At 41.5% G+C, this 15,577-nt stretch overlaps 1 protein-coding gene across 1 annotated transcript in view; it reads right to left on the reverse strand.

Annotated features, from left to right (window-relative positions):
* The window catches only part of MYO10 (myosin X), a 164,431-nt gene that overhangs the window by 95,217 nt on the left and 53,637 nt on the right, over positions 1-15,577 (reverse strand). Inside the window, exon 3 of the mRNA XM_032182555.1 lies at positions 1,187-1,345. Within this exon, the coding sequence (XP_032038446.1) occupies positions 1,187-1,345 (159 nt within the window). The remainder of the gene's footprint in view (positions 1-1,186; positions 1,346-15,577) is intronic.

The following is a 15,577-nucleotide window of genomic DNA, read 5'->3' on the forward strand; positions in this document are numbered from 1 at the left end:
TTGCTGAAGTCAAGGTAGACCACATCTACAGCCTTTCCCTCATCCACCCAGCGCGTCACTCTGTCATAGAAGGAGATCAGGTTCGTCAGGCATGACCTGCCTTTCATAAAGCCATGCTGACTGGGCCTGATCGCCTGCTTCCCCTTCAAGTGCTGCATGATGACTCTCAGGAGGATCTGCTCCATGAGCTTCCCTGGCACTGAGGTCAAACTGACAGGCCTGTAGTTTCCTGGGTCTGCCCTCCGGCCCTTCTTGTAGATGGGCGTCACATTTGCTAGCCGCCAGTCAACTGGGACCTCCCCCAATAGCCAGGACTGCTGATAAATGATGGACAGTGGCTTGGCCAGCTCCTCTGCGAGTTCCCTCAGTACCCTTGGGTGGATCCCATCCGGCCCCATCGACTTGTGCACATCTAAGTGCCGTAGCAGGTCACCAACCAGTTCTTCATGGATAATGAGGGCCACTTCCTGCTCCCCATCCCCTTCCACCAGCTCAGGGTACTGAGTATCCAGAGAACATCCGGTATTGCCGCTAAAGACTGAGGCAAATTAATATCTATTCAGACCAAGACTAATAAACATATTTAAGAGATGGTGAATCTAATCACAAAAAAAAAGAAAAATAATATATTAGTTACAGAGCTGAGAAGAAGAATTCTGTGTAGGCTAACTCCTAGTTTTTGAGAGTCCTAAACAGCTGCCTGTTCTCACACACACCAAACTCTACTTGTATTTAATAGCATAGGTCCTCTGCTTTAATGGTACAGTCCTCAGGATCCTAATACCTTCCCCCTTCTATTGTAATAAAAAGGGCTATGGTGGTCAGAATTGAATCTTGGATCTCCAATAGTGTGCATCTCCAGTAGATGTACACGGCATATACACGAGGCTAAAGAAGAGAAAATACAAGAATCCTTTGCGCAACCCAGTCAATGGAAGTGTACAGACATGCAGTCTAGCAGTTTTTGGAGGTTTGCAATGGATTGCCTTGCCAGCCCTGAGCTGCCTTCTCCTTCCATTGCTGTTGATAAGTCTCTAGACAAAGCATGCTTCAACTCCACTCATATACACAAAGAACTGGAGAACTTCACAGCACATATTACCATAGAACAGCAAAACACACATAGCAGTTACACAGACAAAAACATTCCCTCGGGATATTTTTCTTAATTTTAGAAGAAACTTACATAGATTTTATCTTGCTGATATCGCTGGAATAAGTTATGCATAATAGAGCCTTCATGAAGATCTACTAGGGCTGCCATGTCTTCCACACTCTCTGCACTCGTCTGATGCATAGGTGTTACTTTTTGGTGTGTGATTGTGCTCTGTTTATAAGTGAATACCTGAAAGAGTAAAAAGAAATAATTATCAGAGAACACATTCAAAAACTCTTATCTGAGAAAGGAGTTTTCATACCAGTTCATACTCTCTATCCAGTTCATAAGAGTGCAGACTTGCAAAATACAACAGCCTGCCATTCGTACCTTCTTCTAATGCTTCTTTCATTAAAGCTTCAAATACATGCATAGGGGTCATATGAAATTATTGCTTACTGAAAATACACCGAACACTAAAAGGTCTTTTATGGGCAAATGGAATCTAGTTTTAGACAGACATATAAACCAAATAAATAGTCATTCCCCCAAACTCCAAGACCAACCCTCTCCCCTCTCCCCCACAAAAATCCCCATTCCTTACAGTAAACTTAGCATACTCAAATTGCTGGGGGAAAAACATTTTACACTGCAAAACAGCAAATAAAAGTTATGGATCAAACAGGCTGTTGGTGTTTGTGCGTTGCATCTGAAATCCACTTAATGCTTCCATTCAGTTTCAGGTCCTGATCAGGACAGCTACTGGGTTAGGTCATTTTTCCTGAAGTAATTAGCAAACTAAGTTCATCATGCAGCAGATATTCCAAAGTGAATGGATGGACCAATTTCTAAGTAATACGCTGCTAAAATGGATTTCTAAAGCCTACTCCAAGTGGACAGTAAAAGACCTAAAAAAAAAGTCATAATTTAAGTAGAAGTGTTTTATAACAGTCTTGATCTTTCATAAAACTATCACAAGTATGCTCAGAAGTTGTACATATCCCCAAACTAGTGAAACAAACTTTTACAAATACTGACATCACTAAAGATCATAAAAAATTGCTTAGGAATACAGCTTCCCATTTCCTTTTAATTTACATCTTGGCAACCCATCCTTATAGACATATGTCTGCATCTCATAGCCAATGCTACTTTGGCAACACTAGTCCCTGCTAACGTCACCGTTGCAATCTAAGAAAGTCAAGCACAGAATTAATGCAAATATTTTAACAATGTGGAATACTAAAAAACCAAGCCTTTCAAAATCCTTTGAAATAATATTTATAAAACTGACTGAAGGAGTGGAATAAGCAGCACACCAGTTTTTCCTGAGCACCACAGGACTGCTTGTGCAGGCTGGGGATTACGCAGCAGCGTGGAAGGGAACAGTTCTGCTCAGGAAAAGAAAACCCAAAGATTTTTCCAAATACAAACATACGTATGCTCCTGCTAAACAAAGACTGAACAAGGATAGCAATATCATCACAGAATGCCATTTAAGAAAAAAGATTCCTGCCACTTGCTGCTGCATGATTTTGTCTGTCTTGCTGAGACAAGTGAGAAAGACATTGAAGAAGCAACAGGAGGAACACAGAACAGACTTCACACTGAAGCTTTGTATAGGATAACCCACCATCTGACTGCGGAGAATTGCCTGATGAAATCTGTTTATTAAGATCATATCCCAGCCTGAACGTACCATATGTTGGCACAGACCAATGAACAGTTAGAGCTGTCATTCAGACCATGAGAAAGTACACTGGGGAAAGGCTGGGAGAGGAAAAAAAAAGAAATAAGTAGGGAATGAATCTCTAACAAATGCTGGAAGGCAGCGTGAGCAGCGACGGGACACACAAACCATGAGAAAGTTCCTAAGATTCAGAGGATCCAAAACACAACCCGTATCTGCAGGCAAAGACAGACATCTAAAGATCTAAGAAGCATTTTGTGATGAGCAACTGTCAAGATGACAAGACAAGCATTTGTACAGGGCAGATGTTAGCCAGGACAGAGAAAACAGCAACTTTTATATGATGCAGGGGCAGACAGTCTAGGTATCCACAAGACTGAACAAATTGTGAAGAGAATCAATTGACGGCAAAACTTTGGAGCTAAAAAAAATAAATGTTAGCAGTCTCAAGACTAACCATAAAGAGCCATTTGGAATTAGAGATAATTGCATTTCAAGAGTAACAAACTGTAGCTGCTAGTTGGAAGAACCATGGTGGAAAAAAAAAAAAAACAGAACAAATAGTATCTTAAAGCTGGAATAAAGGGGGGTTGGGGGGATTTAAGCAGAGCAAATCTGAGAAAAGTAAGCAACCTAACAGAGGCACATATCAGCACAGAATTAAATCAGAAAGATATACTGAGTAAGAGAACTCAAAACGAAAAGGGGATGGCATGTCCTGTGAGTGTAGGTCATGTGAACATGAAAAAGAAATGAAACATCATTTCTAGGATGACAATATTAATATTTGTGATTTCTATTCTTTGATATGTGATGCCTAGATTAATAAGGTATGCAGAGTATACCATTCATCACTAAGCAAAATTATTAGCATAAAGAATTAATAAAAACGCACTAAGAAAAAATAACATGACAATTGACCTGTGAGTTGCAGAACTATTGATGATGGTCTTTACAGATTCATCTCTGTCACTGAAAAACACTATTTTCTCTTGCTCAGATTGGTCTTTCTCCTACTTGCAGCTCTTCCACACATTGTCTTCTTGTTTGGATGAGGAAATGGCTCTGTAAACTGACTCAGAGATATTTTTTAACCCACTGGAAAACTGGCTGGTCGTAGTGGCTGTCACCCAGACCAGAAGGAACAAGGGTCTCTTCCCCACTGCTGCTGTATCCTAAAGATTTCCCAATTCCACTGCAAAATTTCAAAGTCTTCTAACAAGATCAGAGACGACAGACAAGGCAGCTATATCACATGCATAGACTTAATTTACTTCAAAGGGGTTTTTGGGGTAGCCCTGCTTCTTGAGCCCTGAAAGGCCTGCTTATTTTTTCTTTTCATCTTAACTCATGCCTTCATTATGACAAGTACGTGAAAAAAAGCTGCCTTGAACTTTATCGTTACTAATCAAAAGGTCACATTGTTTAGTATTACAGCAGATGAAATCCTCAGGAAATAGGAACTGAGAGCCACTCTGCAGGGTCAGCATGCAGAAAAGGAAGATGACCAAGTAGGCTCCTGAACTTTACGAAGAGCACATTGGCAGAGCACAGGAGCATCCATCCTCGAGATCTTGCCAACATTTGTGGAAGGTCAAGTAAAGCATGCAGGAAACTTGGAATGAGATTTAAGACAAACCTAAATGAGAATTCAGCAAAAACTTCTTTCCTCTCAAGATATAAATGGACCAAGATAACAAACATGCTGAATATGTGGAAAACTATAAATTAAACCCTAAGAAAGCATGGAAAATGAGAGCTCTCGAAGTTACCACGGAAGTGAAAAGTAGAGGTTGAGATAGGAGGGAGCAGCGCAAAGAGCAGCAACAGAAGGAACAAGACACAACAGTGAATCCAGCTAATCAATAGTAAAGAGTATCTCAATGGGAAAGGAGAACACTTCAAAGCTGCCCAACTGTCCTTACCATGCGAGTACAAGAATATTTGAATGAACATTAAGAATATGGTCACATTCAAAGTATGAAAAAACAAAACACACTGGGGTCTGGTTTTGAAAGCCAGTTTGAAAGCTTTGATGATATGTCCCCCCATATCCTGATTCATGCCTATTTAGAAATCACCAGGATTATTAGCTGAAATCGATTTTCTCCAAAACTGGGTAAAAATCATCAGCCTTTCTGTGACAGGGACATACCCTGAGTATTGTCAAGGTCCACCTGCTCCACAACCATGCTACCTGTAGCACTTGTCAGATCTAAGACACAATGTCAGGCCCCACATACTGGGAGTGGGCATTGCACTCATACTTCCAGAAGTATTACCCAGATAAGAAAGAACAAGTAGAAAAAAACCCTTGCTGTCTCACAACGAGAATATCAGCCTTGCAAGCAGGACCAAGGAAAAAAGTTAGAGGGAAGTCCTTGACAGCACACAAACTCCCGAAAGACATAAGCACGACTGCATCATGCACACCAGAAAGATTCCCACATCGCCCTCTGCAATGCCATCCTGATCCCCCAGGCACCTTCTCTTTGCAGAAGACACTGGTACAACGCTTTCTAATGCACTGTAGGAAGCTGGAGAACTTCCAACAGCACACACCAAGGTTAAAGGTGAGGGTCTGTAGATGAGCCCTAGGTGAAGGAGTTTTTTGCAATGCAAGTCATGTGAGAAGTTTTGATCCAAAACAGTGGAATCCCTGGTATAAGCCATTTTGTACAGGACTATCTAGAGAGCTGACAGCTCACAAATCACATGTTAAGACAAAGACATATAATGAAAATGATGGCTTTATTAAATAAATACATAGTTTTGCCTATTCATAAATACTGTACCCTATTCATAAATACTGCAGCATCAGCGATGCAATACTGTACTCCACAGTGTGCAAACATTTATTAAGTTTGTATCTTCATATTTGGTTATTTCACATGAATATATTCATTTAGATCTACCCATGAGCCTACTGGAGAATTACAGCAAATAAAGAAAAGTAATACCAAATGAAGAGTTTGAGGCACCTGATTGCAATTAAGTTAATTTCACTGCTGCTTTTAAAAGAGCAAGAACACTATCTTGAAGACCTTAATATCTGTCACTTCTTTAAGTTGAAAAATACATTTGTATCCTGTGCAAGTAATCTAGCATGAGAAAAAAAAAAGAGAAGTTTCCAGTATTCCATTGAAAGGAGACACCACAGAACAATATCTAATTTATTTTTTTTTGCACTTGCAATCAGCCCTAAGCTCAATATCTAATGAAAATCTTTTGTTAAAATGTAATTTAATTTGTAATACAATTTATTAACACCAGGAAAGAACGTCAGAGCAGGTCCTCACTGACAGGAGCACACATGCTTTCTCTCTCACTGTATCGTTTCATGACATGATGCCAAGTGACAAAAATCCCTGCTTGAATAAGGTCATTAAGCAGTATCAAGGGATTTCACAATAGCTGACTCAAGTGAATGTAGGATGATGCTGAATTAAGTGCTTAGGTAAGGCGCATCAAAAAACACACAATCGCCATTTCTTGCAAAAGCTACAAGCTACACTCAAGCTTCCCAGTCTGTACAGAGCCAACACGCAATCAAATCCCTCAGGGTGCTTTTCACAAGGCATTGAGTGTTTATGTTGATGCTGATGAACAATACTGGATGGGAGGAAGCCTGAAAGTCTGCTACAAATTTTAGAGAGATTTTTGTGAGATTTTTATTTCAAGGCAGAAATGAGCCTGTCTACACCTCAGAAGCCCTGACCCAAGCTAGATCATTTACATAATCTGCTCTCTGAGAACAATGCAAGACCATTTACTGGAAAGTTTACGTACTGTGAGCATTTTGAAACAGCCTCTTTTACACAGTGACCTGAACCCTCATCCCTCCCAAACACAATTCCCAACCAATACAGGCTCAGTTCTCTCGCACCCTTTCCCGAAGTTATTTTCATTATTTTAAAAAATGAAAACATAGCTCAACTCTTCATGAAAATAAATACATAAAAATAATGAAGGCTTTAGCCTCCATTGAACAAACACAAGCAGCATCAACACACCTGCTCCCCTGCCTGCCTTAGGGTGCCCAGCTTTCGGCCCCTGCCCCACCAGCAGAGGAACTTGATCCCTTCCAGCAGACACAAGGGAGGCCTCGTGCTGCGGTGAGAGCTGGCTTCTGAGTAATACCCAATACTGATAACACAGGGCTCATCAGTGTCTACGCAATATAGCACTTCGCTGTCACCTGCGTTGTTGAATAGGAGCAACCAACCTCCCTCTGCTGCCCTCTTCTAGGTTAAGAAAACTTTTGGTCAGCCCAGAAAGTAAGACAGATATTTATGCATGAAAAACAGAAATATCAAAGTCTAAAGTCTCAGTTTAAATTAAGTTGTTTGAATCCACGTAGCCAGAGGGATTAGGAAAAGTATAGGAATTCTAAACATAAAACTCAGCAAGATGGGGAAGGTGAATGTGAAGAGGTATTGTACAGATGTAAGCCAGTTTCTCAGATGACAAACTGTAAAAAATACAAAACAACGAGACTTACGTTGTCTATGACATTCGCAAATCAACTACTACAGTGTTTGGTCAGCCCACAGACAACAAAAGAAAGTTAATTGTCACCCAAAACCTAAAACCAACAGACTTCCTCTTGTTGTCCAGGGGGCTTGCCTATGTGTTTTTTACAACGTTAATCCCAACTGCTGTGGTGATGCCAGTGAAGATCCCCATGACTCAACAGAAACTCCAGTGGACTTGGCTCACACGTTTAAGACAGCAGTGCCTTCCATCTTCTACAGCATCTTTTTGCTCGCAGTCACTGTACACAGAAACATCCACTTAAAAATATCAGTTTTTTGTTGTTGTTGTTGTTGTTGTTGTTGTTGTTTTTTTTAATTCTCTGCTGTTGGTCCTTACTGAGGATCATCATTTGTGTTTGCCTTGTGTTTAGAAGTTGAAAGAATGCAATAAATCTTGCAAGATCTCTCTATTATACATGACTCCAAGTAGAAACAAGAGGCCTTGAGCTCACATTACAAACTGTGGAATGCAGCATTCCAAGAAGAAAAAAAAAATCATTAAAGGCCCAAGGATCCAGAGATTAAAAACAAAAATAAAAATCTAGTAGTTTACTTCTTTTCCTGGAGCGATCTACTGTCTAAGTGGATATTTTAAATAGAGGACAAGGAGGCTGTCTTATAAATCAAAAGCAATTTAAGATCAAATGCAAAGCAGATTAAAATCCAACATTTTAAGTTCTATGATTAGTATGACAACAATGTGACCCAAGTAATGCTTCTGTCTGATAATTCACTGTTTCTCTGTAACAGCTGACCTTAGACATCCATCCCATTGTCCCCAAACAATCTTTCAGGCAACAAGATGTACCATGGCTCAAGGCTTGCTTTGATGCAATATAATATAATCTTTTTCAAAGAAAAAAAAAAGCCACAATGAAGTTTATTATTTATTAAACAATGGGGGAAAATTAAGTAACTTTATGTAAGGAACTTACTGATGCCATGAAAAAATATATTACCAACTAAACTGATATTGTTACTACTGTGACCAACAGTGGCCTTTTCTTCAGGCAAACATCCCATACACACATCAATGAGAATCAGCTTCTTTTATTTCTCCCCACCTACGCCGGGAATCACCCCAGTCCCCATCCTCCCTTCCAGTTAGGTGGTCACCATGACCTGCACATCAAAATGGTTGGATGCCCACTCTGCATGTCACCAGATGTACCAAACGCAGTTCTTTATAATCCCCTAGTTTGCTTTTACCCCCTGCTTACCTCAGTTCCACAGCTTTTAGGCTCTGTTCCTCCTCCTCAACTTCTCCCTAACCCTTCCCCTCCATCTCCCTCCCCCTACCACTTCCCAGACTTGCCTGGGCCACCTGGGACAGCAGCAGCCCCCCACGTTCACGTGCTGGCAGCCTGCCCCACTGCCTCTGCCCACCTCTCTCACTAACTTCCGCCAGCTACAGTGCCAGCAACAGCTTGTATCACCGTCCCTGAACAACACTGCTATTGAACTTTTGGCATTTTCACAAAAGCGACCCTTGTTGCTTCTCAACTTCAACAGCATGGAGAAGCTCCCTGTCAGACGAGCAAGCCCAGCCAGCACCACAGCAGAGCTCAGCAAACCTGCTGAATCACACCTCTTTGTTCTTCCCCTACACATTGACCAATGTCAATAAGCTTGTCTGATCAAGGCTTCCCACCTAATGCCTATTCCGTGAGGGTTATTTCAAGACAGTTTATTCCACACACCGAGCTGTTTCCGTTTGCAGAGAAGCTCTATCATCAAGTACGAACAAGCTTTCAATTACAGGTTCAGTGCTTATGACCCTTCAATTGAGCTTGCCTACACAGACAATAAAGAAATTTAATTCAAATTAAACACATCATTTTTACCTAGATTACACTACAGTAAGCCTCTAGGCAGTCCATGCTAATTCACACTAGAAAAAAAAAAAAAAAAGGGTGCATCTTTAATTTAACTTCTTTTGCAAGTGACCTGGTGTAACCTACAGTTCTCTGCACCTGAAGACTCCACATAGCTCATTTTTAATAAGTCCACACACCTATAAATACTGTGACCGTGGTGCTGCAGAAAACCTGAAACATTCCTGGCACGTCACCAGCACTTGCTCGGCCATGGAAAAGTACCCCCCTTTCTGTTCGTGCAATGAGAACTGGAAACATTGCAGCTGTCCAGGCTTTCCCAGAATGTGTAACCAAAAAAAAATACACTCCAAGAGCACGGGGCAGAAGACAGACTGCCAGATGAGCCTTCGGCTCTCCGCCAGACAGCAAGTCAGCCACAGGGCCTGAACAAAACCCAGCTCTGAAGGAGCCACAAGTCATGGAAGAGGCTCCAAGCTGCAGGGCACTGAGATGAAGCAGAAAGCAGACCCAAGCACCTACTGGCAGAATTAAGGAAGGTCCGGACCAGCCTCTGCCATCCAGGCATGGACACCCCAAAGCATCCCCTGGAGTCAGCACTACAAGGGCATCCTACTGTTTGTTAGCAGCACCCAGAAAACAGCCCTAATAGCAGTACTGCCCTTGCTTCCAGCATGTACTGCCTTAACTGGCTCCAAGGGCAAGGGGGTGAAAACTCACGCTTCCTCCTCTGAGGAGACCAAAAGATTTAAAAAATAGAAAAACCCACCCCAAACCAACAACAATGTCTCCTTTATCCATCATTTGCCACACAATAGAAAGTGCTTTTACAGACAATGTGAGGCACTGAAAGCATTAGCTTGACTGTCAACATCAGTTAGAGCTTGAGTGAAACTCCCAATTTTAAATTCATATTTATTCAATGATTCATACAAGATAAACAATGATTATTTGCAACTGAATGAATAAAGAGAAAATTTGAATAAAATGCCCTGCTATCAAGAACTGGAACAACTCTGTTCAATAAGCAGCCTGCAAATTACACCAGCTTTTTTGAGGCACACAGCAATTAATCTCAGTAAATCCTTTTTTTTTTTTTCTTTCTAAGTAAGAAGAAAAAAACTGCAGGAAGCTGATTGGACTGCCTCTGAGTCTACAATATGAACAGTCTTTGTGCAGTGTTGCAGTAATAAAATCAGAGGCAATGTTTACACAGAAGCTTGAGCTCCAAGGCACCTTTCCAGCAAAGCAAGCCTTGTCCCGGGCAAACGCTCAACTGAAGAAGGTTACACCCTGACGAGGCCTTCTGGGGTAAAGAACAAAACCAGAGCAATGTCTACATGAACTGTTTGGCCTCACTCCTCTCTACCTTCCTCTCCACTTAGCGCTCCACATGAACTGACCTTTTGGTACAGATGGATCCCAGACCCTGCAGGGACCTTCCCTCACACTCACCACACCAGGATGGTGATGGAGGATGACGTGTGGGGTTTGCATGGACAATTCGTCCAGGAACAAAGCTGTTGTGGCACCCCAACCACCACCATCCAATTTGCCTGCTCAATTAGCTCACTTGGCTTTGCTGTCTGGGACAGCAAAGAAGCAGAGCCAGCATGCTCGGAAGAAAACAAGACAAAAAAAAAAAGTAGAACCTGCTATAGCATCAGCTATAAAAAAAAATAAATATATTCTTGCAGCATCCTCTGCTCCAGCTGATGCTGGAGGCCTCTCTCTCTCCCTTCTTGCAGGAAAGGGACAAGAGCTGATGGGCTCAGGTGCTCACAGCAAGAGGTAAACCAAGCTCTCAGTTAACTGACTGCTCTTCAGTGCAGCCAACACCTAAGCAAGGACCTAACATTAAGGAATATGAAAAGAGGTAATGCACAAGTGCTCACAAACAATGAAGTATAGCTCCTAATAAAACAGGAAAATAAACTTTATGTGACACGTCCTAAAACAGTCGAATAAAATATTACAAACCAATAAAACAGATATTTTTTTCTGATTCCAGCAACGAAGACTTCACAACTTGCACAGAAAAAGTTCATATATGTGCAATTTTAGCTTTCTGATCTCTCAACAGCATTAACTACATGTATAACACTCTTGTAAATTAAGTAGGTTTCCATTTTATTTTAATTTATCCAAATCTTGGCTTGTTTTTTCCTACTATAAATATTGCACATCTCACAGCAAAAACATATGATTACATTCAAATCTCTATTTAATCAAATTACTTTTTGTTCACAACAGTAATGTGTCTGTTTCAGTATTATTTTCCCTTCTTCATTTAAAAGCTGTCTTTCTGTGTTGACAGGTTTCCTGAGAAGCAGCCGAGGCAAAAGGTTAACATGACAGTAAATTGGTAGAGCTCTGAAATCATCTTTGAGGGACTAATTTCCAAACCATTTGATCCCACTCTGGTGAAACGTAGACAAGAATCTAGTATTATTTTTGCTTGTTTAAAAAACAGTTTAAAGTGTTGTGGTTTTTTTTTTTGTTTGTTTGTTTATGTTATGAGAAAAACAAATCAGAATATCAAGGATTGGTACAAAGCTCAGTATGAGCTTGCAGGGATTCTGAAAATGCAAATCCAAACTGAAGCATGAGCTATTCATTTTAACAGATAACAAAATCCAGAGCCCCCTTCTTCATTTATTTATTTTTTTTAAAGCTAACTTTTAAGCTTTTTCTGTAATATCAATAATGGCCTTGTAAAGACAAGCCAAGAACCCCACTTCACTGGCAACTGGTACCCTGTGCTCCCATTCATGCCCCTGCCAGTGTTTTCTGTTGCTATCCCTGGAAATAGGAACTGGGTATCAAATGATCCAAATCCCTCTCTCCCCACCCCACCCTTTTTTTTTTTTTTTTTTTTTTTTTTTTTTTTTTTTTTTTTTTTAAGAACAGGAAGGCTTTTCATTAAGCCAGTGTTTTCTTACAGGTTGCCTGTGGTATGAGGTTTTGACACTGTTATTCTGCTAGTTACAGAGCCAAGGGCATATTTTATTCACAGCCCAAAGCTTCTTTTTTGAAGGATCCCTTTGAAGAGGTGGCTGTCTATTTAATTCCCTTTCCCCAATAAGGTAAGTGTGTAGCTTTAACTTACATGTGGGGATGCGGAGGTGGAAACATGAGGAGTTCGAACCCTGAATAAAATAAGCTCCTAAGGACTTATATCTATGAAAGCAAATACATACATGATGGAGATCACAATACATAATGGAAAATGCTCAAAGCAGAATTACAGGTACGTAAATGTAAAACATAGCATTTCCCCTGAACCTTAGCATACAGCACAGTTTCTACAGTAGCCTTGTTCACAAAGCTACGCCATTTCAAAGTTAACTTTTATCATGAATACTCATCTCAAAAGAATTCATCAGCCTTTCAGGAAAGTGCTACCTGAGGAGAACACAGCAAGGCCACTCCCTCCATTGCTATATTCATTAATTCAACTAAACAACAATCAGAATTTTTTTTGTTGTTGTTGTTGTTGTTTTTTTTTTTTCCTATCTCTGGCTGAAAGTAACTGACAGGGGTGACCTGTCTGCCTCTTTTGCTACAGGCCCTGTTCTGACACAGAGGTAATTAATTATAGGGTATGCAGCAAGAGACTAACACTCAGCAGGTCTCCAAAGGTTTTAACCTACCCAAATTAGCTTTGGGTCCCACAACAGCATAGTTCACTTCACCCAAGCATGTGCCCCAATTATTAAAAAAAAAATATTGCTAATAGTATTAGTGATCTGACCTTTCAGTGGCATATCAATGCTTATGATGCCCATGCATAAAAGTAATGGCAAATCAAAAAGCAGGTGCAGGTAATTCATCCACAGAGTTGGCTAATGCCACTGGTATAGCACAGGTTTCATAAACCAGTGGTAAGAACAGCACAGCCTATGTTTTTAAAACAGAAGATGTTTTAGCCACATTGCATAGTCCACGTTGGAGATAAATCTCACATGGCTCCACGCAGTGACAATAAAGTGTCCTCCAAATGCCGTGCATGAACCAGGATGCCGGCACAGGCAGTTCAGAGACACAGGGTAGTCCCTGTATGGATCCAGAGTGGGGTCGACTGTTGCCTTGGCCTCACTGCTCACCTCCCATTGCCCAGCAATAAGGCCAGCACCAGCTCCACAAAGGGACAAGGATGTATTTGTGGAAGAAGCCTTCATGCAGCACAGTGGAAGGGTTTACTGGCTTTGCCACAGCACAGCTGAGGCGAAGAGAGACAGCTCAGCTTCAGCTCTGCACCACAGTCAAGCAGACTTCCCAGACTTCAGGACACTAAGAACACTGACACTCAGGTCTGCGGTGCTGGCTCTGTGGTTAGGTACAGCTATATTGTACCTCCCTAAATTTCCTATCCGAACTTGTAGTATATCCCACTCCCGTTTCTCCCAGAAGATAACTGTATATCATATTTTCAGCTCCAATCTAGAAATTAAGAAGTAGATGCTTCCATGGGTTGGAGGGGAACCAACCAGTGTGTGATATGCTGCAGAGTTGTCTGCCCAAACCTGCATTTAATGCTCTGAAATGATCCTTGGGCAATAATCCCTCTGGAGGGGCGCTCACTGCCCACGCATACGCTGCCAGCAGGGCCTCAGTGAAGGTCTCTGCATGGGCAGGGGATGGGGTGATGGTGTCCATGGCACAGTGCCTGCCGATCCCAGGGGCTGGGGGGCTGCTCAGCCCACCTGGCAGGGACAGCAGGGGACGAGGGAAGAGTGACGGAAGGGGGCGAGAAGTGGGAGTAGCTGTGAAACAGCAAGCAGGACGTTTTGTACAGTACGTTCTGATAGCTTAACTATTCGCGAAGGTTTCATCATCATATCTCAGCATAAAGTTATTTTTAAAAATAAGCCCAAAGACACCTTATTCTAAAGCCCTGAAGAACTCATTGTGCCCTTAGGCTGTTCCCTGGGACTACAGGTCAGCCGGCAACACTGCTCACATCAGCCTGCCATGGCTGGGCCTCCTTCCACCCTTTAGCCCTGACATGCTCATAAAAACTACCACGTCTCTCCGTGAGGCACGGTGCTAAGCGAAGGTGAGGGCTCCAGGACACCCAGGGCTCTGGCGCTTGCCTCCATCAGTCAGGCACGATGCCCCTGCAGCATGGCACCCACCAACACCTCCTTCTGGATTAAGCTGCCATGGGAGCCACAGTGGTGACAACTGGCCACATTAAATTGCAGGGTGAGGGCTGGCCCTCCGCCCCCCCAAACACAGTTAGCTATAGCAGGAAGAAACCCTGCTGCAGGAGAGGCCCAAACAGGTTTGGACAAGTGTGAAACGAAACCACATGCTTCTTCTGCCAGCAGAGAGACGGCTTTTTGTTACAAGTATGAAACCTCCACCCATGCCCTGAGAGACCGACTGGCCCCCCCAGGCCAGGATCTTATTTCCCCGCACCCATCAGGGAGCTGCTACTGGCAGCTCATTTACCAGCTCTGCAGATTTTCCTCATGGGACTCTTTTTTTTTTTTTTTTTGCCCAATTGCTTGTTTGTGTTTCGTGTGTAGCGTGTGTCCCTCCCAACATACACTACACAACTGAAGTCTTCCAGACCTCCTGTGTTCAAGGGCAGCTCTGGCTTCAGATTAGCAGAAACAGCTTAGTATTTCACAATGTTCAATCATCATGAAACCATGAGCAAAAGAAAGCGAAGTGGTGGAATAAAACAACAAAAAAAAGCTAATAAATATATATTAAAAAAACATGTTACTTTTTTTTTTTTTTTTTTTGAAAAGGTGAAGAAATGAGAGGTGGCAGACTTGGACTGTGTAGACTCAGAAATTTTAGGTTTTTGTGTACTTATCTGAACAACAAGCCCACATGCAACTTTCACTGGTTATAAAATATTGCACTGGACATGAATGCATACTTTACCTGAAGTGCAAAATTTTTGACTGGAAACAAGAGAAGCACCGCTTAGTTACAAGCATCCACCACCATCATCACATAATTTTCACTTAATAGGAGCATTAGTCAGACTGATTAGTCAGTCAGGCACTAATTACTTAGGTTCTCACAAGTATATGCTGATAAATTTGTCTATTATTTATATACTGTATACTTTCCTAGGTATGTCAGAGTGAGCTTTCTGAAAGTTTCTTAGGACAAAAGCTACTTTTTTGCTGTAGAGTTTTACAGTGTCTTGGCACTAAGAGTGAAACATATCTTGGAGATACTGAAGTACAAATATGAAAACATTACTGTATATTAATGTGTCTGCTTTGGCAAAAAAAAAAAGAATATATATATATATATATGTATATATATTCTTTTGTCTGTAAAGTGCATTTCCATTAAATGGAACAAGAGTGTAACAGGCCCAAAGAGCCTTAAGAGATTCACAAAACAGTTTAAAAAAGCTTTTATTCTTTCTTAGACTCACTACAACGTCAAG

The sequence above is a fragment of the Aythya fuligula genome, chromosome 2, assembly GCF_009819795.1.
Source record: "Aythya fuligula isolate bAytFul2 chromosome 2, bAytFul2.pri, whole genome shotgun sequence".
Lineage (NCBI taxonomy): Eukaryota > Metazoa > Chordata > Aves > Anseriformes > Anatidae > Aythya > Aythya fuligula.